Genomic DNA, 27,845 nt, shown 5'->3' with positions numbered 1-27,845 from the left:
TGTGCTAAAAAGGTTCAGAGGAACTGGTAGCAAAAGCCTAAAACATTGATCACATTTATTCTTACAATATCATGACTAATATTTTTAAATATGTCAAATTTTCTTTTTACTTAACACTTTCAAAAAAATCTCATAGTGTGACTTAATCCTTGCAAAATTTCAGCTTCTGTTCTCTTAACATTTTCCATGTCACAGTATTACACAATAAATTTCATAAAATAGTGACTTTATTCTAGTAACATTTCAACTTGCTATTTATGTCATAAGTGTGACTATTTGTATATTTGGCTTTATTCTCTTAATATTACATTCTTTTTGTAAAATGCACTATTTCATTATTTTCTAATGCATAGTAATTATATTGTCAAATTTTATTACAATTTGTCTTACTACAAATGTGGATACAATATTAATAAAGATGCATTCTATTGTTGCATAATTTATTTTCATAATAAATCGAGTGCAGCCCTGTGAGGACTTTATAAAACGGGAAGACAGTTCCCCAACCCAGTTTTGTCACAACGTGCCCCATTTTGCTCACTAGTTGGCTGGAGTTGGGTCCCGATGCCACCCGAGCCTCAAAGTGGAGCCTCTGGATGCGAGCCCACATGGAGACGGTCTCTGCGGGAGGGGTGTTTGGCGCCCCCCACAGAGGATGGATGAAGCCCCTGAACTGCAGCGCCACGTCCATCTCGGTGGTCGGGCTGAGGATGATGGTGGTGCTGCGAAGGATGGACACCTGGCGAGAGCAAGGGGAGGGGACAGCGGAGGACGGGGTGGGGCAAGTGGAGACACATCAACAGAGGCACTATTCTCTACACCACTGGAATCATTTAAAGGGGACATACTATGGAAGGTGGGCTTTTAAAATAGCTTTGAAGTTTAACAATCAGGTAAGTCTTTTGTTATCTGTTTATTTGTAAAAAATTAGAAGAGTCAAAATTAGTGCGTTCATTTTGAGTTAATTTAAAGTTCTTTTAACGGCACAAATTTTTTTAACGCCCGATTAATGACCGCCCTTACTTGGAAAGCCTGTATTGGGGGAATTCCAGTCGCAACGTAGCAGGCACGTCCACGTCAAAATTTAGCAGTAGTAAATTTAATAATAATGCATATAATTGTGGAGATTGGGGTCAAGCTGTATTTTAAATTTTTAAAAACGTGCAGAATTTCACAAGTTCCTTAATCATGTTAAAGATTATATAGCTTTTAATATTAAAAGAAAAATGCACTGAGCTGTCACCAACGTCTTACAAATGCAATTATGCCATCTAGTGGCAAAAAAAATGACCTCTTCCCACTTTTGTTAACAAGAGTATGAAACTCAGAAAAAAATATGTTATTGTACATTTGACTGCACTTTTAGAACAGATATAAAATTTGCGATGAATCATGAGTTAACTATTAAAGTCATGCGATTAATTTTGAATAACAATTTTTTATCGCTGACACCCCTACTAAAAATGTGTCAGCAGGCAAGCCCTCCTACAGTGTCGTACCACCTTCACACTGACTTTCTTTGCCCATGACTTGGAAGCTCAGATGGGTGAAGCTCAAGAAACAGTCAGATTATAAGAAGTACAGTACTAACATGTAAACATACTCGACTGTTCTGCATTGCTGACGTGGAGGCGATGCATTTCTACTTTGCCACTCTGCATCGACGTTTGAAGGCAACTAGCTAATTGTTATTGACAGATTCTTATAGCATCATCGGATTTATAATTTGCTCTGTGGATCACCGAAACACCGCGACACAGTTTTCATATATCCGTGTGCGTCCAAGAATATGAAAATAGCAGTTTGTGTTGTCTTTGCAAAATGAGATTGAACATTCTATTGTAGATGTAGATGAGATGGGTCAACATTGTATTGGAGAGATGGGTAAACATATTGCAGATGATGTAGATGAGATGAGTCACTTGAAAGTACGTAAATGTCAAAAACAAGGCGCCAAACGGCAATATAGCACCGAGACTTGTAGCATGAAATCCCGGCTTCAAGTACAATTGCGACATTGGAGGAAGGAAGGACGGCTACGGTAAGTAAAGAGGGTTGAGGAGTTACAAGCACAACTATTTGAGACTGGGACTCCGTACCTTGTCAGGCTGGGAGTCGTTGCGGGGGTGCTGGAAGGTGAGCAGGTGCAGTCCCGGGACATAGTTCTCGGTGCGACAGGAGTGGAGGGAGGTTAGGAAAAGGGTACGCTCCCCCCACCAGCCGTACGCCCCTGAGATCTGGTCCACACGGCACGCACTTTGCTCTGCGAGATCGAGAGGGAGAGGTCAGCAACACGGGAGAAACACAATCTGACCTCGTGAGATCTCAACAATACTGCGGTGAGCCTGATTGGCGGTGGTGCCGTCTGCCGGACGGGAGTCAGAGTGGTGAAACACCGGCGACGTACGCCAGAGAGTTGGAAGAGGCACGCCAAATGAACATTTTTGAGTGACCTCTACTATCTCAGCGGGGTACAGTTGAGCCAAGTGTTGGTGTTTCTCAAAGTCAAGGATGCCCTGTGGCTACACTCTGGTGGTAAACATCCAATGAAGCTACTTTCTCACTCTGTATGACACTCTGTTATTGGAATTCACTATAAACAAATATTCAGACATATAATACTGAAAAAAATATCACAGTGGAACCTACAACAACGACTTAAAGTCAACCAATATTTTGCAGCAAAATTTTACTTACGTGACACACAAAGTCAACAGTAAATATTTTTCTTTTTAACTCATTTACTCCCAGCCATTTTCACTGAAGCAACCCCCTTCGCTCCCAGCTGGTTTACTAGATTTTGACAGATGTTGCAAGGCCCACAGAATATTGTTTTCTATTGCTATAAAAACGTGGAACCTACCAAAAGAAAGATTAGAGTCTCTTTTTTCATCAGGGATTTTTTTTTTATCTATCTGTTTCCGTTTTGCAGCAATTAGCATTAGAATATAGCTTAGTTTCATCATTATTTACAAATCTGGGAAACAGTGGGGAAAGAGCTTTTTGCAACATGGCCCTGGTTGATCTCTTATACTCCGCTGCCAGCTGCTGGCCATTTTTGTAACAACTACCACTCTTCAAGCATCCCTCTTCAGTTCAGAGGCTGCATCAAAGCCTTCTGTATGCTCTAGCATAAAAAACGTATAAATATGTCTTTGGGAGAGTGGTCATATTTAAAATAGAACATAGTCATACGTTTTTGGGAGCAAATGAGTTTAAAAGAAATCTACGGTGCATATTACACATGGGAAGAAGGGATGTTTTTATATCACATTTATAGACATATACCAACACCTACAGACGAGTCTACCATGCTGATATTTTTTTTTTACTTATGGAAATTGATTTGTTTTTTTCTTTAAGAAGTCGATATACATCAAAATATTTGTTAGTTGCAGCCCATTTTTATATTGGCAATAGTATGACCCTGGAATGTGTTTCTATTTTTCTATTCTATATTTTCTACACTACTGCAATAAACACCATGAGTCTTTTTTTTTTTAGTTCCAAAGTATAAAGTATTTTTTTGAAATCGAGTTTACAACTTGATTTACATGAGCACAGACTAGCCCTTTGTGTAACCTTAATTGAGAATGCTGCATCCATTTGAGGAGCCTTTCCTTGACACTGAGAAAACACCCCAAAACTAAACGTTTTCATCTCTGACAAGCGCCCAGCCCAAGTCTAGTCCCTCCCAATATATTTCCGGTGTCAGTGTGCGGCGCAGCCCTTGCACCGCCGCCGCCCCTCCTTCCTCCCTCCCTCCCGGTCTCTCACCTGACACGGGCAGGCAGGACTCGTTCTGAACACACCAGCCGAATTCGCCGGGCGCTCTGGCCAGGGTGGCCGGCGTGCCGCTGAACACCAAGCAGGACTGACAGTCGGACAGGAAGCGCGCCAGGCCCAGGCAGCCGGTGCTGCCGCACTGTGAGCGGAAAAAGTGAGTTGGTGAGGTGTCGCTGCAGGATTCCTGAATTCAGATTTGTGTGCTTACCTGATTAGTGGGCTGATACTCTCGACAGCGGCCTTCACACCAGCTGCATTCTGGGTTCTTCAGACACATGCTTTCATCCAGGGCCTCGGCGCAAACAGCATCCTAGTCAATAAGCACATGAACACAAATATTGTTCAACATATATGACACTCGAACCCCTCTTCCAGCTTGAAGGTAGTATCAGAAGCTTTCTTTTTTTTTTTTCTTTTTTTTTTAGAGCTCAGTATTGTTCATTCGGAAATGTCATCATCATTGCTTTTATTTTTATTTTATTTTTATTTTTTTGTGTGTGTGTGTGTGGGTGAGTATGTGTATGTGCGTGCGTGCGTGCGTGCGTGCGTGTATTTGTTAGCTCACCAGAAAACCTATTAGAAAAAATCTCATACCGTTCACCTAAACCGAACACCAGAAGACCCGAGGGGACCAAAGAAAACCAAGGAAGGTGAAATCCAGCACCGACCTGAACACCCCCCACCAGAACTCCTCCCCAGCCCAAGAAACAGACCCCAACAAAACCAAAAAACATAAAATCAGGGAGGCCTCAAGAGACCAAAGGAGAGACCGAGAAAAGGAAGGAAGGACAGACGAAGCCGCGTGAGATCCGCAGACAACAGCCTCCACCGATTCAATAACCTGAGGAGGAAACAGATTGTGTCTGAGTTTCGGTAGATGCTGGTGTGGTGGATCTGGCATGCATGAAAATCTCCACCAAAGAGGGGAGCCGTCGACCCCCGCCGGAACAGAGCAAGCGCAACACCTCAGGGCCCCCCAGGCCGCGGCAGCGCCAAAGGACGACCCCCGGGCCCCTACTTTTATTATCAGAAGCTTTCTTAACACTGGAATGTATCCACCTTTTTCCAGGCTGCTATTCAATTGAAAAGGAACTGACACAAAATGCTAGGGTGAAGCTTCCCCAGTAATTCCCCCCTCCACAAGTACTTCCAGAAGCCCCCTTTAATGCTGCCTTCTAAAGACAGGATTTATCAAACCTTTTTGAGGAGTCTGCTCTGTAAAAACGACACTGACGGAATGTAGGGATAAAGCTGACATGGCAATTTTCCACCTTTGGAAGGCGTATCAGAAGTCAGCCTTTACACTTTTTTTCATTGCTCTTATAATACTTTCTTTTAAAGCTTGGATTTATCCACTTTTAAACGGCACTAACATGGAATGAGGGGCAAAGTTGACCCAGCAATTTTCTGCTTTTAAATGTCATAACCGAAGTAAATGTTATATAGTCTTTATAACTAATTTATATATAGTCTTAATGCCGGGAACTTTTTTCCTGGTTGCCGATCTAAACGCCACAGAAATGAAATGGATTGACACGGTCATTTTCCAACTATGGAAGCGTATCAGATCTCGTGTTTTGCCTAATCGCCGTCTAAAAGCACTTTTTCTCTCACCCTGTCACCTTCGTTGCTACTGACAAACAGCGGGACTTTGAAAGCCACGAGGTCGCCGCGGGTGACGCCGTTGTAACCGCCGGCAACCAGCAGCACCCGACCTTCCATCACCGCGGCAACATGAGAGTAGCGTCCCTTGACGGCCTCTCCACCTGCAGAAAAATACAAGGACACAAAATCAGCTAAAACAGCAAGAATGACAAGAGTCAAATAAAAAGAGCAACTCACTGAGTGACCATTTTTCCCCTGCCAACACCCACTGGTGACAACCCAAATGGTAAAAGAAGATTTCCTCGTCGTAGCACTTCTCTTCTTGGTAATGGATATGAACATTGCCACCTTGAGAGAACAGGCAAAAAAAAATACACCATAAAATTCAAGTAAGTCCAGGAAACGTTTGTCAGCTGAGGGGTCAGCGCGTCCGTTTTGGCTCACCGTAGACCACCATGTAGTTTCCGATAACGGTGGCTGAGTGGAAGGCTCTCTCTCGGGGTCCCGTCGCCGGGTAACGGGAGCGGAACGCCGTCCAAAAGCGTTGGTCCACATGGAATGCGTCGGTGTTGTTCACCCTCACGCTAAACCTGGGGGAACGCGCGGTCCCGTCAGTTAACTGCTTGCTAGATTTTGTTTTATGTACATTACATGACAGAACTTTTATCCAAAGCTGAGTTTTGTGAATAAAGGACTTTGATTTGAATTTCTGTGCATTCGAGTTCTATCGGTTTGTGTTGACAAGAAGTAGCCCTGAGTGGACATCTAGACTGCTATGTTAGCTTCTAGCCTCCAACATCAAGTGTTACAAATGGGGGAAAAAAATCCAGCCACGTTTCAGCCTTAATATGATATGATATTTGCAACATGGCCCTGGTTGATCTCTTATACTCCGCTGCCAGCTGCTGGCCATTTTTGTAACAACTACCACTCTTCAAGCATCCCTCTTCAGTTCAGAGGCTGCATCAAAGCCTTCTGTATGCTCTAGCATAAAAAAACGTATAAATATGTCTTTGGGAGAGTGGTCATATTTAAAATAGAACGTAGTCATACGTTTTTGGGAGCAAATGAGTTTAAAAGAAATCTACGGTGCATATTACACATGGGAAGAAGGGATGTTTTTATATCACATTTATAGACATATACCAGCACCTACAGACGAGTCTACCATGATGATATTTTTTTTTTACTTATGGAAATTGAGCCTGTTTCTTTTAGGCTGTTTACCTGGCGGTGGTCGGCCGGTGACCCCCGTAGACCAATAGTGTCCTGGAGGGGCCGTGGAACACCATAGAGTGGCCAGCGGTGGCTGGGGGCTTCCCACCAGTTGGCTGGACCGTCTCCCACCGCCCAGAGCCCCGCAGGCTGAACCGATACAGGGAGGAGGAAAACATGTCCTCCTCAGTGCGACCTGGGATATAACAAGTAGAAATGGCGGTAAAGTGGAATCGTGCTCGCCAGATCTGCATGTACAGTATTTCCTCACTTGCCGCTGGTGGAAGATAAGATACTTGTATAAAAAAAACAACAACAAGGGAAGCGTGTTGTGTTTAGAAACCCACCTCCAAACACATAGAGGTAACTGTCCACAACGGCTGCGGCGTGATTGGCAAGACTGGGTGCGCCGCCGGTGTTGGGAAAGCCGAGCTGCTGCCAGTCGTCCTGCAGGGGGCGGTACATCCAAACGTCGCTCGCTAAGGAGCCGTTTGCCAGCTCCCCACCGAAGATCACCATGTTTCCCGCCGACTCCACAGCAGTGTGGGAATGCCGAGCCAACTGTCGGCAGAGGCAGTGGCATTAAAATATGAATCATACACTTTTCTATTCACTCTGCCGCCATTTTTGTGTAGTGCTAATTCCCTTTCGGTAGTTAATCAATTTCTAGTTCTCAAAGTGCTGTTGCACCAATCGAAAAATTGGCTAATGTAGGTGAGACAAGAAATGAAGTGTGTAAATCTGTGCTGAATTTTTTTTTATCTTAGAAGAATTTGACAAAAGCAACAAAACAAAAAATGTATACTTATACTATGATTTCACAGTACTTACAGGCGAATGACCGTAAGACCTGCTTTCCCACTGGTTGGATGTGAAGTTATATTTCTTCAAGTCACCCAGCGCTCTGTTCAGGTCAAATCCTGGATTTTTTTTGGAAAGACAATAAACCAAACAATCACAGTGTTGCCTATAAAACCTAAACATTTAAAGCAGATATGTAGAACAAAATTCTCGTCTGACCTCCAAACAAGTACATGGCTCCAGTGGAGGTCAGATACACGCCAGCGGAACCCGTCCTTGGCGACATGTAGGGGTCTCCCTCGCTGATGTGCCACCACTGCCCTGCCCCGTTGTCATCATGTAGACCGAGCTGGCAACTCTGACCCAGGAAGCTGGCGTGACACAGACATCGTTCTCCTTTCTGATGGAAAAAATAACAATAACCCGTAAGTGACTTAATTTATCTCCCAGATCTTGCTATGCATGTTAACTAGTGGTGCAACGGATCATCATTGATCCATGGTCGGTTCGGATCGAATACAGTTATACACTAACGGCAAAGCAAATATCCTTAGTAGACTTTTATTTTGAAGTTGGCCCACGTCGTGGCGTGATGACTAGCTTGACTTCCCTTTTAGACGTTACTTTATCGTAGTTGATTGACATTGTAGTTGCGACCAACATCAACACAACGCTATCCCGAACACGTATTCAATCGCTAATTTAGGATGCTAAGAAACCGCTAATTAATTACATTGTCATTGTATGACACGGCAGAAGTCTCCGACGTAAGTGGCTAGCGGCTAGCTGTTAGCATTACCAACGACTGTCTTGAGTTCTGGCTGCCGGCTGATAAGTAAGTTTGACAGCTTACTTGAATTATTTTTCAATATTCTGGACCAAGGCTTCTTTGTAATTCACTCACCATGTTTTAAAGGAAACGAAGTGCCTTAAATTGTACGTTGAGGTATTTTCATTATTTAAAAAAAAAAAAAAAGGATAAATAGAACTTTGTCTTCATTTATTTTATAAAACACTAAAAAAGAAAAACATTCAACTCAAAACACAACTTTAAACCATGAATACCTTGTTATTTTACACATGAACCATGTAAAAATAAGAATGTTTCTGCCTAATATTGCACTTAAAAGTTGTGTTCCTAAATGGCTTTATCAGACATTTTGTATTGATTTGTTGTTGTTTTTTAATTAAATGGGAAAAAATGAAGACACTAAATCCTACATGGCTATATTAGACATTTTGAATAGATTTTTCTTTATTTAATGGAAAAAGCGCTTTACAAAATAAAGGCAAAGTACTATTTCTTTTTCTTTTTTTTGGGCTGATCCAAACCGTGACTTTTGTGATCCGTTGCACCACTAATGTTAACTATATACCTCACCTTGTCGCATTGGCCGTGCGCTGAGCAGCTGTGAGAGCAGAGAGGCGTCGTGCAAGACGCCCCGCCCCAGCCCTGTTGGCAGTTGCACTTGTGCGTGGACGGGTCGCAGCGCCCGTGGCCACCGCACGCTCCGGGGCACACGGAGAAGGTGTAGGTGGCGTTGAAGCCCAGCAGGTTGTAGTTTGCGTCGCTGAAGAGATGAAGTAGCATCTAGAAAAACAGGAAGCTAACATCAGAATCCAGATTAAATACGTGTTACAATGACCGGTTAATGACAAGGACCTTGCCGGACGTGGCCTCGATGGGCTGTGGCAGGGTGTTGCCGCTCAGGCTGGCCAGCAAGGGGCTTTGGTAGGAGTCTCCGTCGTACACAAACAGGTAGTCGTAAGTGCACTCTGTGTCCATGAAGGTGAAGTTCAGCACAATGCGATAGCTGCTGCTCGGTGCTAGAAGGATGGAAAAATGAAAAAGTCATTGATTGACTACAGCAGAACCTCTTAAGTGCATTCTTGCCGTCCCTCTCTGAAAAAAACAAACAATTTTGTGCTGCATTTCCATATGATCATAAAGATGCAATACAAACCTTTGATGAGCCACTCGCAGTTGCCATTGACTGAGTAATTGCCCGGTCCGTCTGTCACGTAACCCGGCGGCCCCCTCAACACCTGCCGGTGACCCTTGCAGTCACCCGCCTGGCACGTGGGCCAAACGGCCAGCAGCGCCAGCACCAGGAGGAAGCAGACGGGCAGGGGGGAGGCCATCCCTGGTGTTGTCTGTGTGATTGGGAGAAAAAAATAAGACTGATTTTAATGCAGTGATTCCGAAGCATTGTCCTGCAATTTCATTAAATTGTTCCAATACAGTACATACATACATGGATAATATGCAAATGCTTACATACAGTACTAATAATTCCCACATACATAAACATACAAATATATTCATATGCATATTTAATATATATTGTATTTAATTTTAGATTAGGATACGATAGTGTCGACTTTTTTTTTTATTGATTTGTGGAAAGGGTGTTTTAAAACGATTGACTTGTTAGCGAATAATTCGGCGAATTCCCACATACATAAACATACAAATATATTCATATGCATATTTAATATATATTGTATTTAATTTTAGATTAGGATACGATAGTGTCGACTTTTTTTTATTATTGATTTGTGGAAAGGGTGTTTTAAAACGATTGACTTGTTAGCGAATAATTCGGCGCTAGTTTAACACCAGAAATAAAATTAAAAAAATAACTAAATCACGTTATACCAGCTAGTTCTTTTTATATGTGTCTTAAGGGCAGAAAAAAAGTTATAAACACGGAGCGTCGTGAGAATAACACTAAACTGTGTTCCAAAGCGATGCTACACCGTTAACCAGCCATGGCCCGTTAGCTCGCTAGTTAGCTACCTAGCCTCTGTTTTATTACATTTTGCTAACACACAGTACGTACCAGTTCCCGTCTCTCCGGCCTCTTAGCCATTTACATCTTTTATCTCTCTCACTTTGTGTCCCCTAAGCTAAACTAGCCACTCGCTAGCACGTCGTTGTTGCAGGGAGAGAAAGAAAGCCGCCCGGCTGGCTAGCAGGCTGCTAACAACAACACGGCTAGTATCCGCTAGGTGGCTAGTGAGCGCAACCTCAGTCCGAATCCAGATGCGCAGTCAATCCGGATCTGTCATTATTGACGAAGGGCAAACGTAGCACGCTCTGGAACGGACAACTTGTGACAAGGCCAAAAGGTAGAGAAATAAGGCGTTTAATTCTGATGCCACAGGACAAGATGCCTGCTCTTGTTTTGGTGGTCGCCACCCACCGACACAAAAGCAGCCAGGCACGCCTGGCTCCACGGCGTCACCCAGTGGATATGTCGCACAACGCACATCTGGATCCCAAACCAGGCTATGATACATTTATAATAAAATGATACAGAGGGTGTTTGTTGTTGCTGTTGTTGTTTAAAAAAAAAAACATTAAATGCTGTACTACTACGAAAGTGTCTTGGTGTGAAAGCGTACTTCTTGCTGCCATACACAAAACAAGTTCAGTATCACATTATAAAATGATAGGTACTAATATATTTCATGTTTTCAAGTAAAATCTATATTTTCTGCGTGGGTCACCAAGTCAGCATTCGTTAAAAAATAAACACAAAACAAAAAAGAAGTCGTATGATTTGCCTTCTTTTGTTTATATGACAGTCATTTATCCAGCAGATTACAGTGCGCAGTTTTTCGTCAAAGGACACATGCAGCAACCAAAAGTCAACAGCAAATGCTCTAACGATTGCAGTTTGCTCACTTCATGAGTCAAAACTGTGATGCAATAATATTCGAGTCAACACTCCCAATCTGGAGTCAAGGCCGGTCACACATTTTAGCAATATGTCAAAAGAATATTTGTAATCATCTAGTCTGGCAGTAAGTGCAGTTAATGTTGAACAGGAAATCCACAAAAAAAATTTGTCAAAATTGTTCCCTCGTGTGGCTTCAAATCTTCTTGTGTAAAGCTTTCTTGCATAAATGACAATAACATAACAATAACTTGTCTTAATTTATTGTCTCCCAACATTACAAAAAAAGATGTTAAAAATAGTAATAATTTGTTTTGTTTTTTTAATAAATAATATGATACATATAATAATATTTTTCTCTTAATAAATGCCCAATAAACAAATATAGAAATTATTAAAATACATACATAATATTGTATATTATAAATGACAATGTTTTATGACTAAAACCTTTTTTTATTTATCTTGCGTTCTTGCCTCGCAGCATTTACACACTAAGAAAATAAAACGTGTTAATCATTTGCACTGATAATAGTAATACAATTTTAAATAATTACTAAAATATTGATTATTTATGTATTTAATTGAAATATTAATTAATTATTGATTGAATAAATCCATTAATAAATGCTATAGAAATAAAATGTTAATCATGATGTAAATGCTCATGTGAGTGGATGATAACGAGATGAGTGCATAAAATGTAGGAGGAGGAGGCGGAGGGCAATTGTATTTACAACAGTTCATCATTTGTCATATTATGTATTTGTAGATATGATTTTTTTGGGGGGGGGGTCTTTATTGATGATGTTATGTATAGCAATTGATCCACTAATTAAAAAAAAATTCAAACTTTTATTCAACATTGTTAAAAGAGATGATCACAAAAGCATGTGCTTCCATGTGCATTGTCTTGCATGCATCATGAGTTGCAGCTAACCATGTACTATAGCAACATACGCCCTAAACCTAAAACGTGGTTAGCCTAACCACCATGAGTCAAAAGAAGAAGGGGTTGGTAAACCCGTAATTGAAATGAAAAAAAAACCCATACTATGCATTTAGGTAAAAAAAAGAAAGAAAAAAAAGAAGAAAAAAAAAGCATGTTATGCATTTAGGCAAAATTAATAAATCAATACTGTTATACTATAGTCTATGCAAACCATGCAGTAGTTCTAACACGTATTAAACAACAGTGACATTGTGGTTATTAACACAAGGCCCCCTCGTTGTGTACATTGTTGATACTAATCACACACCCACAAAATGTCATTGTTATGTGCAATGTGCAACAAGCACGGACATATCTGGGCCACACCCAGTGCAATTGTAACTTCTGTATTTTATTATAAGGAATTCATGCAAAAAGTCAGGCAGGCCACGCTAACACATCGGGTCTACTCTTCTTTTGTTTGGGAATTAAAATCAGATACAAGGTAGTGTAGCTATAACCTAAACTAAACTAAACTAAAACTGAACTATACTAAACAAAATGATACATTTGTTCCAGAGTTTGTACTATGCACTGCATCGCAGTGCTACAGTATTGTAAAATAATTATAAAAAATAAATGTAAATTCTATGGAATTTATGGAACAAAATCAAATAAAACAAGATAATCTAGGGTACATACTATATTAAAAAATATATATATACAAAAAAATTATACAAAAAAATTAATGCAAATATCAGATTTGATCTAGCGTACGGACTTTATTTACAAACTAATTTGAATCAATGTGAATGTAAATACTATAGCTATAAAATAATATTAAATTAGAAGCGTTAATATTTGTCAACTGTGGACATGGGAAGCCCTTTGAGACTATTTTGTGACTCAGGGCTATATAAATAAACTTGACTTGACTAGTGTGTCACAGAAAACATTTGAACTGCATCAATTTGCCTGAAAAAAAAAAAAAGCACAATTACACTTTATTCTTGTATGGCAAATAAATAAATAAAAATAAAGTATGTTCTCCGCACAAATCAACGGTACATACTGTGTCTAAATGCTTCATTAAAATAAAATAAAATAAACATTCAGATGAAACTAAACTAAATAAGACCCGATCCATGTTACATGCCGTATCTAAAATCTATAGCAAAAAAACCTACAACACAATACAAATGGAATAAATGCAAACTGTGTGTTTCGGCTTCAGTCAGAGTCACATGAAAGGCGAAGGAGGAAGTGCTTGCATTTGGATTTAAGGTGTGAAAGTGATACTGATGTCACAAATACGGATGTGGTGCAGAATACAATCAAAAGGCACGCAGCATAGATTTTGCACATTTATAACAATAATGATAATAATAATAAAAGAATGTACACATCGGTCCAGAAGTATTTGGACAGTGACAAGTGAACAAGTTTTCGGTGTGTCCAGACTCTCTCGACTGCTAAACGGTGAATGACATCGTTATGTTATGTGAAATCTCTTCACTGAAAGGTGAAGGTCACATTTGATTGTTTCAGTTCAAATTCAGCCACAAAAAGCCGTCGGGTTTTGGTGCCGCTCAATAAACCAAGAAGGAGGTGTGAAAAAAACAGGAACCCGTCTCAAAAAGACGATGAGGGGAAACAGGCTCGCTCGCAGGTGTCAAGTCGATGTAAACAACAAGAAATAAAACTGATTTTGGGGGATGGGATTATACAGTGATATTGTCGTGCATAAAGAACGTCTAAAGAGACAACAATTAAGATCATTTAATGCAACTTTGTAGGAATACGTAGCTAACCTGTTTCTTTTTCACATTCGTGTGCTGCAAAGATTTTGCATGTAATGTATGTTAAAAAGTGTGAATTTGAGAAAATTCTTCTCCCAAATCTTCATATAATAACATTGAATATAGTTTATTATTTCGACCGCTTGCTAGCAAAACAAATAAACAAACTCGCTAAAAATAAAATGTAATTGAGTTTCGGCTCCAACGATCCATCACCGACAAGTGCCAACCTTTCTCCTTTGATCGTTTTTTCTTCAGTTTTCTTTTTCTTCCGGTTTTTTTTTTAAAGACAGTACATTTTTATTGTCCTCAGGTAAGACTACATATAGAGCTTGGGGGCCCCCTGGTGGCTTGGGGGCTATTGGCCGCCTGCTTGGCCTATAGCAAGAAAGTGCCCACTTTGCTGCGCAGATGTGAAATCCGAGTGCGCATTTACGGCAATCACAAAAAAAAAAAAAAAGGGGGCCCAGAGAGATAACTGAAGATGCACTATTTGTAAATAAATAACTTTCAAACCGAATAAAAGATACAAAAGATGACTCAAGTATTTTGTACACAAAGCGCCTTTACTGCGATGTCATTTGCATCCTCTTTCCTGCACACCTGTTTTCACAATGTGGTTTTCACATGGTTTTTTTCCCCTCGTATAAACTCTTGGCTTCCTCTCTTTTATAGACAGAGCTATTAGCCACATCGCGTGTCTATTGTGCGTGTATCTGCTCTTATCAACCATGTCACAAGATTTCCTGGTAAGTTTAATGTTATTATTATTTTTTTATTATAGTAGAGAAGGTTTGAAGAAATTATTATTATTATTTTGAGACATGCATACATTTTATTGTTACACTTGACATATTCCTACGTTAATATAAATATAATATATATATATATATATATTAAATATAAATGTAGTGATCAAGCGATACAGTCACTAGACACTTCATTAGGTACACCCACACAATGGCACGAGTGTTTTGATTAACATTGTAAGAGAGATATTAAACATTTAAATGTTGACTATCGTGGTTGCAGTTGGGGCTGTTATAATCATTTCCATCTCTTGGATTTTTTGTTAGACATATGCATCTCATGGGGAGTAGCAGTTAGCATGTTTGTCTCATCTCATTTCATTTCATTTGATTTGAAAGGGACAATGCACATTAATGAACAACAAATTAAATTGTAAATATGGCAGATTCTAGCAACAGTTGCTAATTTGCATCTGTAGTCCCCTATACATAAATACATTCAAATGCACATCACAAAGCAATACAAAGTCAATTTAAAACAAATAAGAACATTGCAATAAGACAACAAAATGTCACGGTAAGACGACAAGATAAAAACAAAACAATATAAAAATAGTTCAAGGGTTACTCTGGTTTCCTCCACATTCTAATATAAAGTACTTGAGAATGTACTTACTAGAAAATAACAAATAGTACATGAAGACTGCTTGAGCGTGTAACTTTCAGAGGTGTGTAGTAACAAGTTACATTTACTCCGTTACATTTACTTGAGTAACTTTTTGAAGAAGAAAAAAAGTCCTTCTAAGAGTAATTTTACCACACAATACTTTTTTTACTTTTACTTGAATAGATGTGTTTAGAAAAAAAAAACCCTACTCTTACTATACAGTGGAAACTGAATGTGACATCATGACACCCGAGCAACGGGACTGATGGATGGACAGACTGACCAACAGACCAATTAGAGCGATGGATGGACAGAATATATCACAGATTGACAGATTGACAAATAGATGGACGGCTCGATGAACAGCAAGTAAACTACGACACAGCACTTAAACAAACGCACCTATTTCAGAGCTCTCTTCTGGAAAGCGGCCATTCGATTACCTTAGACGGGAACTCATCGCTCCTGGATGTCCTGTTGGAGTTACCCGACTACGACAACCAGTCGTACGACAACAGCAAGTCGTTCGACGGCGTGTGCCACCCCAATGAGGACCAGCACTTCGAGACAGTCCTCAACCCGGTCCTGTACTCGGTGGCCTTCGTCGTGGGCATTCTGGGTAATGGAGTTCTCCTGGGGATTCTGATTCAGAGCAGAAAGACATGGAGCGTGACGGACACCTTCATTCTGCACTTGGCGGTGGCCGACGTCCTGCAGCTGCTCACGCTGCCTCTGTGGGCCGCACAGGACGGACAACGTTTGGGGTGGACCTTTGGCACGCCTCTCTGCAAGATCGCTGGTGCTGTTTTCACAGTAAGATTGTCATGTGTGTTGGAACAATCCGCAGTTTGGTACCGCGCCACAAGGTGGCGCCTCCTTGTTTTTGTTATGCCTATGCAACACTTTTTCATTTCGTGATGAAATGAAATAATGACATTTGATGCCAAAGAGCCTACCTTTTCCTATTAATAAAGTAAACAAGTGGACTTTGAGTCCCTTTTTTTTTAATAAAAACTAATTTTATATATATATATATATATATATATATATATATATATATATATATATATATATTTTAAAAAGCCCCTTTTTTTGCGCTCCAATTTTTTTTTTTCTGATCAGCCACCGCGTGTTACAGTATGCACATAACCTTGCCGGCAAGATTAATTTTTGAGGTATTTGTGAGTTCACAAACTCCGAAAAATAAATCTTGTTGCCTTAATTGGTCAAAACAAATGTGCAAAGATGCCACATCGTCCAATCAGCTCTAAGTATTGTACAGCAAGTCCCGCCTTTCCTGAACGGGTCTGCCTAGTGAAGAACCAGATTGATGTGAAAAACTCCCTCGAGTGAATCACGATTATCAATCTGAGGTTACATCGGTGGTGGAACGACCGACCAACTGGTGTATTGACGGTTTGAATGAAAGAAAGACAGATGAATAGAAATGAGAAAAATGGAGGGTTCGAAAAAGACAAACAATTCCATTGATAGATTCCGACAAACAAACTAAAAGTGTCATCTTTGCGTTTTCAGATCAACTGCTACTGTGGGATCTTCCTTCTGGCGTGCATCAGCGTGGACCGCTACCTGTCCATCGTGCACGCCACCCAGATGTACTCCCGCCGGAAACCCTGGGTCACCCAATCCAGTTGCCTGGCCGTCTGGTTGCTCTCGCTTCTCCTGTCTCTGCCCAACTTGATCTTCCTGGAGGCGGCGAACGACACGAGGCAAGGCAGAACCGAGTGCGTGCTCAACTTCGGCTCATGGAAGCTCGCCTCGCGTCTCCTCAGCCACGTTGTCGGCTTCCTGCTGCCGTCGCTCGTGCTCGTCTTCTGCTACTCGTGCATCCTGCGCCGGCTGCGTTGCGGCACGGGGAGCCTCCAGAAGCAGAAAGTGTTTCGAGTCATCGGCGCTGTGGTGGCGGTGTTCTTCCTCTGCTGGACGCCGTACAACGTTACCCTTATGGTGGACACGGCTTTTTTGGACAACAACGGCACCAGCTGCGAATTCAGATCCTCTCTACGGAAGGCCATGACCATCACCCCGACTTTAGGCAACCTCCACTGCAGTCTCAACCCCGTCCTGTACGCCTTTGTGGGGGTCAAGTTCCGTCGCCAGCTCCTTGACATACTGAGGGCGTTCACCTGCAAATCCAAGACGGGAACCAGACTCCAGTCAGTGAGCAGCAAGAGATCCTCCATTTGGTCCGAGTCTGCCGACACCTCCAACTCCCTAGCAATCTGAAAACCATGTCAACAGGGGCGTGCACACGCCATAACCAAACCACTGACACAATCTGCACACAAATAGAGACTTTTCCGTTGTGCCATAACCCTAAAATGGCTTCTCATTCACTGCCATTGACAGCTATAGACGTCAAAAATTCATTTGAACTATTTCTTATTAGTTTAACATATTTTTCAATTTTTGTTAACAAGAGTATGAAAACCTAGATTTTTTTTGTGAAGTCATGCGATTAATTACTATTACAAATTTTAATTGCCTGATGCTCCTAATTTTTTATATTTTCTTTTTCTTTTCTTTTTTAAATATATTTTTGTAATTTTTAATAATCTTTTTTTTATAGGGAAAATATTATTTAAAAAATTGTTAATTAATCGTATGACTTTACTAGTTAACTCACGATTAATTACAGATTTTATATCTGTTCTAATTCAATTAAAATGTTCATACTCATGTTAACAAAAGTGGGATTTTTTTTTAAACTAATAGAAATAGTTCAAACAAATTTTTGACGTCTATAGCCGTCAATGGCAGTAAATGAGTTAAGCTTTGGACCTTTATACTTTGGAGCAACACTTTAGCATTTTTCTTCTCGTATCGCTTTCCAACATTTGCTAACGTAACATTTCAATAGGATACATATATACCACAAATGTGTTATTACATGGTGCCATGAAATATACATCATCTGACAACGATGATCTTCCCAAAACAACTGAAACTGTCCAAACCACCTGCACAATCTAATTGGGGTAAAAGTAATCCCCTGCTTGAGAATTGACGGAGGATAGGGACCCATCCTTGCTACAATAGTGAAATGAAGTATCGTAAAAGTTTACACCCCACTTAAGGTTTTTAATTGCCTAATTAATGTAGTTGCCACAAGATGGCGGAAAAGTACAACTTTTATTATTAGACAGTATTACACTGCTTTGGCCTAGAAGCGCTTCCCCTCTTTCCTTAAAGATACAACATTCAACAAGATTTTTTTTTCATTATGTAAGTTTGTAAAAAAAGAAAAAGGAAACTACTTTGTGTGTAGAAAACTTCTCGTTTTCAATTGTTGCAACCTACCATAACGGGCATCGTACACACTGCACTGTGACATACACATTTTATTTCGACCTTTTGTACTTTTCAGTCTAATTCTTGGGAGGGGGGAGGGGGGGTGCAGTATTTGAATCATGACTTATACTTTTACCAACGTCTTACCAGTTTAACAGACCATATTTGTACTTTATTTTATAAGTACGTACTTGAATAAAAAAATAATACTTTTTTTTGATGTCCTCATACTGCATGCAGATTTTTTTTTAATGACGTCACGAACGCAACACCTTCAAGAAAACGTCGTCTTGTGGGATTCTGACAGGAAACACAATAAGCAGCTTCACAATCTTGTGCAATGTGCAGAGCAAGAAAAAAAAAAAGGATGACGAAACTTCACCCAACTATGCATGACTGTGTTCAATCTCGCAAGGCTTGTAACACTTTTTTTTCAGTGCTTTCGTGTTTATTTGAGAAAAAAACAAAACATTATTTAACCCACAAATACTTACAATACTTATTTGCTTGACAGATTCCATACATTTTGTACGGCGTGCGGGAGACTTTTACACACAGAAAAAGGTCCCTCCGCCCTTTTTGACACAAAGACAAATCTGCAAAAGTCGTCTTTGCGTTGACACGACCTCGACCTACAAATCAGGTTGGTCCGGTTGGCTGTGCGAGACAAACCCTCCTAAACAGACGGCGAGTCGGCACACGAGCGCTTTTTTTTAATAACCTCGGGAGACACATGACCGATGACGTCACCCGACGCATCTGCGTCAAGCTGCTGTGTTCAAACATGTTGTAGCGGCGAAAATAAATAAATAAATAAATAAAGCATAGAAGGATTTGCGCCCAGGAGGAAATTCCCTTGCACAAACTTTGCCGGTTTATGGAGCAAAACGATCAGATAACTTTTGTTGTAATTGTCAACTTTATGAAGCGCGTCGGCGTGGTTGAAGATGACAGAAACACTGATAAGGACAGGCTCTTATCTCCCCACACATGCAATAACATTTACCAGTAGAGCTACTAAAACTACTAGAAATAAATTGCCCAGCCATAACGGGGAAAAAAAGTCACACACGCCACACAGCGGGATAAATTTCACGTTGTTATTGGGTCACTGCTATGAGCCTCCTTCAGCACATACCAAAGATTCTTACAGTCTGGACTCTGGCGGGGGGGGGGGGGGGGGTTCATCCATGCATGTGGTCTCATGCTCCCATCAGTTTTCTTAGGAAGGAGAGAGTTACAGTACTTAACAATATCAATCTTAGTCAGGAGTAATTAATCCCTCAACTCAAATTCTTTAACAGAGAAAGTAAAAAAAAAAAAAAAAAAAACAGCAGCAAAGCGCTCTAATATAAATACATAAACATTAATAACAACTATAAAACTTTATATATAAATCTTTAAGAGTCTAAGACTTTGAGACCAAGCCAAGATCAAAAATTTGACACAAAGTCAGGAAAGCCAAGTCGAGGCCGAGACTTTGGGACCAAAACGTTGCCGTCACATCAAAACTTTGGAACCAAGTCGCAACTAAATCAAGACCATGACTTTGAGGCCCAAGACAAAGACCATGAGTCAAAGATGTTGCGGTCATATCAGGGTCAAACCTTTGAAGCCAAGTCAAGAGCGATATTTTTGAAACTGCGAGCCCAATTAAAAAGACCACAAAACGCAATAAATTTTCCTATTGGTCAATGGAGAGCTTGCATCTATTTGCTCTGCTAAAACCCGACTCTTTTCTTGGGACGGCTAGGCAGCGTATCAGACAATACAGGGTTTACTACAACAGCAACAATTAAAACACAGGCATTTAAAAACGTGTAAACAATGTGACAAAGCAATGTTGTGCAACAGTGGTTGAATAAATAAATGACACGACCTCCAGGACATTAAAAAGTCAGCACAGCTCCTCGACTCTTGAATCACATGACACTAACTTCCCTTTAAGTTTGCATCATTAACACGACATCATTAGGGACCGATGTTGCGGGGACGGGAGTCACACGTCACAAATGTGCAAAGCCAAAAGTCTCAAGTCTGAAATTTCAAGTTTCAAGCAACTGCGGCACAAATCAGGTTGACTTCTGCTATGAACACATTTGATGTTGCGCTCGCTGCTCCACGCCGGCGACCTGCTTCAGCTCCTCCGTCTCGGGACTCTGCTCCAGCGGGGCGTCGTCACCCACGCCCAGTTCCCACACCGAGCCCTCGGGTTCCGCTCGGACGCAGCTCAGCGCCGCCAGCGTCCACCTCCTGAAATCGCCGCTCAGGCCGAGATAGAGGAGCGGCCTGAGGCAGGCGTGGACGAAGCCCAACGCCGCCGTGACCGTCAGCGACGTCCTCGGGGGGTTTTGCGGAACTCCGGACGAAGCGCCCGAGGTCTTCTCCGCAGCGCCGAACGTGTCCACGACGAGCGCGACGTTGTACGGAATCCAGCAGAGCGAGAACAACCCGACCAGGATCAGCGTGACGGCCCTCTTTCGGAATGTCTTGGCAGGGCGCTGGAACCACGGGGTCGCGCACGAGAAAGCGATGACGGCGGCGGCCGCCGCGCTAAGCAAGTGGTGGGGAAGACGCGACGCCAGGCGGCGGTCGGCGGGGTAGTGGCTGAGGACGCACTGGGTCTTCTCCTCCTTCCACGGATGGCGCTCCAACGCCACGAAGAACCACTCGGGGACGGTGAGGAGCAGCGAGACGAGCCACGCCGACAGGCAGCTCAAGTGGGCCAACAGGGGCTTCTTGTGCGAGTACAGCTGCTTGGCGTGGACCAGCCACAGGTAGCGGTCCGAACAGATGATGGCCAGGAGAAAGATCCCGCAGAAGAAGTTGAGCTAGGGAGAGGAAAACAATTTGGTTTTGATTCAGGGGTACAAAGCAGAGGCCCCAAACTCCCCATATTGCCGGCTATATTAGAGCATTTTCACTGACTTTGCAGCTAAAAATTAAATTGGCAACTGTGGCTCTCCTTGCCCACATTCAAAGGCATGACAGTACCTTAACTCATTTACTGCCATTAACGGTTATAGACGTTAAATATTCATTTGACCTATTTCTATTAGTTTAATTTTTTTTTTTTTTAACACTTTTTAACTAGAATTTTTTTAAAGTTAACTCGTGAAGTCATACAATTAATTACAATAAAAAAAATTAATCACCTGACGCTGCTATTTTTTTAAGAATATTTTCTCTTTTTTTTAAATCGCGTCAGGTGATTAAATTTGTGTATTGTAATCGCATAACTTCAATAGTTAACTTATGATGAATCGGTTCTAAATGTACAATAAAAAAAAAAAATTCTAGGTTTTCATACTCTTGTTAACAAAAGTGGATTTTTTTTAAAACAGAAATAGTTCAAATGAATTTTTGACGTCAATAGCCGTCAATGGCAGTGAATGAGTTAATTGCTTCTTCTTTTTTTTTTTCTTTTCTTTTTTTACTCCATTCAAAAATATCTATCTGGAGCTTGCTTGTAATAAATTTTTTACATCACAGCAAAAAAAGGGGGGGGGGGATGGTAATTAAAAAAATTGACCAAGGTATTGATCAAGGAACTACTGTAATAGGCTCAGTAATATACAGGGAGGGCCATAAGAACATTTATTATGGTTATATATTTTTTAACGTTGCGATACCCTAGGAGTAGGTATCATAGGTACACAAACCCGATATATGGAAATTCAAGGCCAACCCCCACCCTATATCATGAAAATACTGTGGAACCTCGTTATATGAATGACACAGTTCATGTCAAATTTGGTTTGTGAATACATTTTGAAGAGAAAAATTACCTCCGATAACACACTACAGGTATTTTGTTTCTGAACAGCATTGCCACAGAAAACTCAAAGCTTTGTGCTTTTTTCTCACGCCACATAAACATCATTGGCTCCTTTTTTGGTCTTTGTTGTTCGTCTAAAATGTCCGCCGCGTCACACAATGCAACGCATAAGCATCGTGGGAGGTAGTGAGTAGCTATAACAAATCATCATAAATTGACAAAAAAAATTAATAATACCCATCATCGAGCAGTAGTTCTGCTAAAATGACTGATTTTGTGTTCAAGTCAAATATGCAAGTTAAACCTCGAGAATCTGTTTTAAACTGTTGGGCAAATGAAAAAAAAGGGAAAAAGCATTTTCGCTTTTCTTTTCCCCCTTCTTGTGCCCCTTCCCCGAAATGCTAGCAGAGCTTTTGCTTTCACTTAGCTCAGATCTGTTTATCATCTCAGAGGCATGCAGAAACAAGTGCTAGCTAACGGCTGACGTAACTAGCATGTAGCAGAACGCACGATGGCTAATGAACAACGCAAAAATGACCGGAAAAGCTAGCATAAACTCTTGTTAATTATTCATTAAAAGAAAATTGAAGAATACTTTTAGTATACATTTATATGATTTGTAATATGTTTGGGGGATTGTGGTCTTGTCATCGTCGGCTAAAACATCATAACAATAACTAGCAACAAAACAAAAACTCTGCTACTGTAACCAAGCAGAATTTGTTTTTAGGGATCCGTAGTTTACTTGAGTATTTATTTTTCTGACAACCTTTACTTTTACTCCCTAAATTCTAAAACTGATAACTTTACTTACTTTAAGAAACAATACTGAGCTCTTAGAAAAAAAAAAAAAAAGATAACTTTACTTTCTAATCTCTCTACTCCCCCTTTTTTTTTTCCTCATTTGAGATTCATGCTATGACTAAAACAGAAATCAGACGTTACGTAATCTTTTTTTCACAAAAGTTTCTATACTTCTACTAAGGTACGGAACCCGAGTAGATTTGCAAATCCTCATAACTAGTCCCATATACTACATTTCGGATGAACGGTAATATTGCCATAACATTTGTAAAGACAGCAAGGTGTGAGGGGGGGGGGGGGGGGAAACCAAACAGGTCCAAACCTTAAAAAGAACTCCACTGATCCTGCAGAGAGCGAGCCCGACGCACCATCCGCAACTCTGAGTGGCCTGCGCCGCCCACAAGGGCAGCGTGATCAGAAGCAGGACGTCGGCGACGCTCAGATGGAGGACGAAGGTGTCCGACGTCCTCCACGCGCGCTTCTTCAGCGCCAGCGCCGCCAGCAGCAGCCCGTTCCCGAACAGGCCGACCGTCAGCACCGCCGAGTAGATCAGCGGGATCCACACCGCGCGGCCGCCCCGGGACTCCGGGTCGTCATCTTGGTACACGTAGTCGTCGTCGTAGTCGTAGCTGGTGTTGAGGCGGAACAATCCGTCCAAGTTGATGTCCATCTTGGACCCGCTGCTGCGAAGACAACTGTGCCGCCTTAAAGAGATGTGGTTTGACTCCGTCGCCGGTTTTAAAGAATGCAAGTCTTCGTCTCACATGGTGGCGTGTCATCGTATGTTGCAAAAGGTGGCGCGGTTCAAAGCGGAAGTTCCCCAGTCACACGCACGCACATTCAGTAATAATTTACAGTGCACTGATGACACTTCAGGTTTTTCATTCACTTGAAGTAGATGCAAATGTCACGGCTAATCCATGCAATCAATGATGATACGGCAAGGCGCAAAATGGCGGCTGAGCTCTCAGAGGTCAGTGTCGCTCTTACAAATGACAATGCGTGCTGTACTCACAACAGTCAACTGGTTTTGTCGTGGGGTTACGTTGCAATGGGATGGAAGATGGACGGTTTAAAAAAAAATTCTAAAAATAAATAAAAACCAGAGCCGTTGATAGAGAGAGTTTAGCCAACTTGGTTTCGGCAGGGTAACAAGATGGCGTCCATATGTCATGTGACCAGGAGTTGACCAACCACAGCGTAGGCTGTGGTAGCAACCAATGACAGGCTATGCAGACGATGCGGAGCGTCGAAGCAAGACACACATTAATATTCTGCCCGGTTTTCTGGTGAGCTAACAAATACACGCACGCACACACGCACGCACGCACGCACATACACATACTCACCCACACACACACACACAAAAAATATATATATATATATATATATATATATATATATATATATATATATTTAAAAATAAAATAAAAATAAAAATAAAAAAGAGCAATGATGATGACATTTCCGAATGAACAATACTGAGCTCTTAAGAAAAAAAAAAATATATATATATATATTCTGCCCGGCCCCTTTCGGACCCCATTATCGGGATAAACCCACAGAAAGACGGATCATCGTATAGAACGTGTCTCTGTGTGTGTTGCGGGCCGAACAAATTTCCCGTCAGTGTGGTTGAATTTGGAATAGCTCAAGCTCTCTCACAATCTTGTCTTTGAAGGACTCCTGGGAATGGGCAACATGACCTTAAAATGGCCACTACAGAGCAAAATGGCAGACTTCTTGTATCTTGAGCTCTTGCGACTTTTTTGCGGGTTGCTCTATTAGACATGGCTATGAAATTTCATGTTGTTAAATGGAAGGGGCTTCGTGGACTCCATTTTGAAGCAGGGCGCTAACAAAGCTAACTTTTGGGTTTATACATGTAACCCATACAAAATGTAGAATTCCTGCAGGACAAATTTGCCTTTGTAGAACTCATGAAAATGGCCAAAAATGGCCCTAAAACGGTAGTTTCAAACCAAAATGGCTGACTGAGTCTTTTCGGCCACGGCTTCTTGAGATCTTTTTAAAACTCAACTACTCCAAACCAAATGTCATGTGGCTAAGTCTATCTGGCTTGGAGGACTAAACCAAAGTTAATTTCTGGCCATCATCTTCAGTGGTTCTGCTTTGACCGTTTCAATGACGCCATCGATGTGTTTAAGATATTAAGATATTAAGCTAGGCACGAACTCACTTAAATGACTTCCTCATTGGCATCATACTCATGTTTTGTGGAAAACGTTGAAGTCACTGCACCCGCTCATGACACTTCAACAACACACGTCACCTTATTTGTCACATTTTTAGACATAGTTTGTACTTTAGTTGACTTTTACATAAGCATGAGTCATCGTTTCTCACAACTTACACTATTGACAATGTCTTGGTCATGACACACTTACCGGTACAATGGAGCGCTTTTGTGTTTTGTCCCCTTAGGGCAGGGATGTCCTTACTTCTTACTAAGACAAGAAGAAAAAAAATGTTTTTAATAAACATGCTTAAACCAAGCCAATTAACTGTAGGTCAAGATAAAACGTGTTAAAATGAAAAATTATTGATTTGAATGAGCTACTCCTATAAAAGAAAAGTCTACATCTATTTCTTTTTTATTTTAAAGTGTTGAAAAGTTATGTGATACCGTGTAACATTCAACTTTTTTTCTTTTTATGTGTATTAATTGAACGAGTATTGTGATACCTTGAAACAATACATTTTCTGTACATTTTATTTTAAAAGGTGGAGTCATCTTGTAACCTGCGATCATTTTCAAAATTGGAAAAAAAAATTGTGTCATACACTGAAATATTTTTTTTGAAATACTACACATTTTAAAATGACACTTTAAACATTATAAATTCATTCCAATTTTATAAGAAGTGTGATCTGCTCTTACACGTGAGCAACAAAAGAGACAAAACAAAATCCCACCACGTTTTTTAGCTACATTGCATGTCACGATATCACGATATCACGATATCACGATATTGCCGTGGGTTCTTCTTTCAACTCACATCATGCTAATATTGACAAGGATAACAGTGAACGTCACGCAAGCACCAAACGAAATGGAAACTCGGAGGTGTCGATTTTTTTTTTTAGTAGAGAGTACCGCGCTAATCCACACAGTAAACAAATAACAGTGCAGCTCAGCCTCTGGCTAACAAAAACAGCGCTGCGCAAACACAACTTCCAGTGTCATTTTTTAAACAACCCCTCCCGGGCTCTTTTGGGAGAAGCCGCCAAAGCAATAACAAAATCCCATTATTAGTCTCAATTTTCACCATTATTTGTCCTCTTTTAGAAACGGTGACCAGCTTATAGCTACTATAAAACTTAACTAGAGCATGTAGTTGGTATATAACCGTCATGATTAAGTATCCCGTGTACAAAAGCATATCAGTTCACCTGAGCTAAATTTCCGGGTCGCCATTGTGGCTCGGGTGACCATTTGAAGGATTGTTTTCCCGACATTACCCGCCCTCTTCTGCCTCCCATTGGCTAATCAGTCCTTATGCCAAAAAGTTAGTCAATCTAATCAGGGGGTACCAGCCAATTATAGGCAAAGGAGGCTAGTCTGTCCAATCCTTAGTCAGCTATATTTATATTGTTAGCCTATCTCATGTCTATATGGATAGTTTAAGAGTATCAAAGTCAATGTACAGTTTGTAAAACTGAAAATGTACTGTCCTCTCAAAATAACAACACACAGACATTAATATCGAAACTGCCGGCAACAAATATGAGTACACCCCCCTAAGTGAAAATATTCAAATACAAGCACCTGGGAGAACATGCAAACTCCACACAGGAAGGCTGGAACTGAGATTCGAACCTGTGTGGCGTACCTATTGGACGTTAGTCCATATGTTGTCTGATTAGTCTTGGAATTTTCCCCACTGTTGCCATCCGTTGTCATTAATATAACAGTAGGAACAGCAATAACATAAGTCGTTAAAATGTTGGTGAATTTGTTTACAATTTAAGGGGGACAACCGTGAAAAGACAGCTTGTATAACGCTGTCAATTTACTATCTCCACAAAATTATACAACACATAGACATTAAAATTGCTGGCAACAAAAGTGACCACGCTTAATAGGTGACAATTAACGAATTGGGCCAAATTAGGTACATTTTGTCTCATTCTCAACCAAAAGTCTGAAAGCCGCAAGGCCAGTGTTTCAAAACAACAACAGTGCTGAGTGCTCACCTTTAACAGAGGATGACAGCTGCGGTGATCAGCTCGATTAGTGGTCCGAATGAAAAACAGGAGGGGGGGGGGGGGGAAAAGCAGCTCTCTCCCAACACACACCCTCTGTGATGAAACGCAACCGTTTTTGAGAGGAAGTCTGCAGAACCTCAAATCCAGAAGAAAAACGAAACCCAGAAGATTCCCATTCTTCTGCCGCCTGCTTGACTTTGGGCAAAGCGCGCGGTGGTGACTGAAGGAACCAAAATCGAAACACGGCTTAGGAAAACTACAGCACTAACACACTCCTAAAAAAAAAAAACACGTTTTGGTAAATCGCGACAGGAGTTAATGACTAATTAAGTCGCTCTGTCTGGATTTGTAACAGTCAACAAATGTTACAAGAGGTGCCAACAGATAGCTCGCGACAACAAACCCAGCGACAGCATGCCTGCGCTTCAAAATAAAAATACTTTGCCTTCTGAACACGAAGGTAAAAACGGTAATTGACACAATTA

The 27,845-nt window shown here is 41.0% G+C and overlaps 3 protein-coding genes across 6 annotated transcripts in view; 1 reads left to right on the top strand and 2 right to left on the bottom strand.

Annotated features, from left to right (window-relative positions):
• The window catches only part of megf8 (multiple EGF-like-domains 8), a 30,097-nt gene extending 19,462 nt beyond the window's left edge, over nt 1-10,635 (bottom strand). For both annotated transcript variants that reach the window (XM_086077737.1, XM_086077738.1), the window contains exons 1-15: nt 10,251-10,635; nt 9,372-9,561; nt 9,071-9,234; nt 8,789-8,998; nt 7,627-7,807; nt 7,438-7,526; nt 6,954-7,167; nt 6,619-6,802; nt 5,836-5,981; nt 5,629-5,739; nt 5,401-5,552; nt 3,995-4,096; nt 3,778-3,925; nt 2,100-2,263; nt 542-739 (exon numbers count right to left, since the gene is read on the bottom strand). In XM_086077737.1, coding sequence (XP_085933863.1) covers nt 542-739; nt 2,100-2,263; nt 3,778-3,925; nt 3,995-4,096; nt 5,401-5,552; nt 5,629-5,739; nt 5,836-5,981; nt 6,619-6,802; nt 6,954-7,167; nt 7,438-7,526; nt 7,627-7,807; nt 8,789-8,998; nt 9,071-9,234; nt 9,372-9,561; nt 10,251-10,280 — 2,283 coding nt within the window. In that variant the 5' untranslated portion in view covers nt 10,281-10,635. The remainder of the gene's footprint in view (nt 1-541; nt 740-2,099; nt 2,264-3,777; nt 3,926-3,994; nt 4,097-5,400; nt 5,553-5,628; nt 5,740-5,835; nt 5,982-6,618; nt 6,803-6,953; nt 7,168-7,437; nt 7,527-7,626; nt 7,808-8,788; nt 8,999-9,070; nt 9,235-9,371; nt 9,562-10,250) is intronic.
• Nucleotides 10,636-14,513: 3,878 nt separating this feature from the next.
• cxcr3.1 (chemokine (C-X-C motif) receptor 3, tandem duplicate 1) lies at nt 14,514-18,598 on the top strand. The gene is made up of 3 exons (XM_086078793.1): nt 14,514-14,569; nt 15,648-16,049; nt 16,773-18,598. Exons 1-3 carry the CDS (start codon nt 14,552-14,554, stop codon nt 17,481-17,483), a joined length of 1,131 nt encoding a protein of 376 aa, XP_085934919.1. The 5' UTR covers nt 14,514-14,551; the 3' UTR covers nt 17,484-18,598.
• A 1,272-nt stretch (nt 18,599-19,870) lies between these two features.
• LOC147172963 (C-X-C chemokine receptor type 3-like) lies at nt 19,871-27,750 on the bottom strand. Of its 3 annotated transcripts, none has more exons than XM_086079679.1 (4): nt 27,349-27,750; nt 25,539-25,598; nt 23,453-23,825; nt 19,871-21,379 (listed from the first exon to the last, which is right to left on the bottom strand). In XM_086079679.1, exons 3-4 carry the CDS (start codon nt 23,798-23,800, stop codon nt 20,636-20,638), a joined length of 1,092 nt encoding a protein of 363 aa, XP_085935805.1. In that variant the 5' UTR covers nt 23,801-23,825; nt 25,539-25,598; nt 27,349-27,750; the 3' UTR covers nt 19,871-20,635. The 3 variants fall into 3 exon arrangements, with proteins under 3 accessions (XP_085935805.1, XP_085935803.1, XP_085935804.1); XM_086079677.1 differs by having other exon boundaries at nt 23,453-23,813; XM_086079678.1 differs by having other exon boundaries at nt 23,453-23,810.
• Between the last annotated feature and the right edge of the window lie 95 nt (nt 27,751-27,845).

This window comes from Leptonotus elevatus, chromosome 6, assembly GCF_054856555.1.
Source record: "Leptonotus elevatus isolate MCC_2025b chromosome 6, RoL_Lele_1.0, whole genome shotgun sequence".
NCBI lineage: Eukaryota > Metazoa > Chordata > Actinopteri > Syngnathiformes > Syngnathidae > Leptonotus > Leptonotus elevatus.
The sequence above is the reverse complement of the archived record's forward strand: the minus strand, read 5'-3'. Positions and strand labels throughout refer to the sequence as shown.

What these genes read in the sequence shown, in the direction of transcription:
- LOC147172963 (XM_086079679.1), bottom strand. Translation starts at nt 23,800, where the DNA reads ATGGACATCAACTTGGACGGATTGTTCCGCCTCAACACCAGCTACGAC. An exon ending in TCAGTGGAGTTCTTTTTAAG is followed by an intron (nt 21,380 to 23,452) that starts GTTTGGACCTGT and finishes TCCTCTCCCTAG; the next exon opens with CTCAACTTCTTCTGCGGGAT.
- cxcr3.1 (XM_086078793.1), top strand. An exon ending in TCGCTGGTGCTGTTTTCACA is followed by an intron (nt 16,050 to 16,772) that starts GTAAGATTGTCA and finishes TTGCGTTTTCAG; the next exon opens with ATCAACTGCTACTGTGGGAT.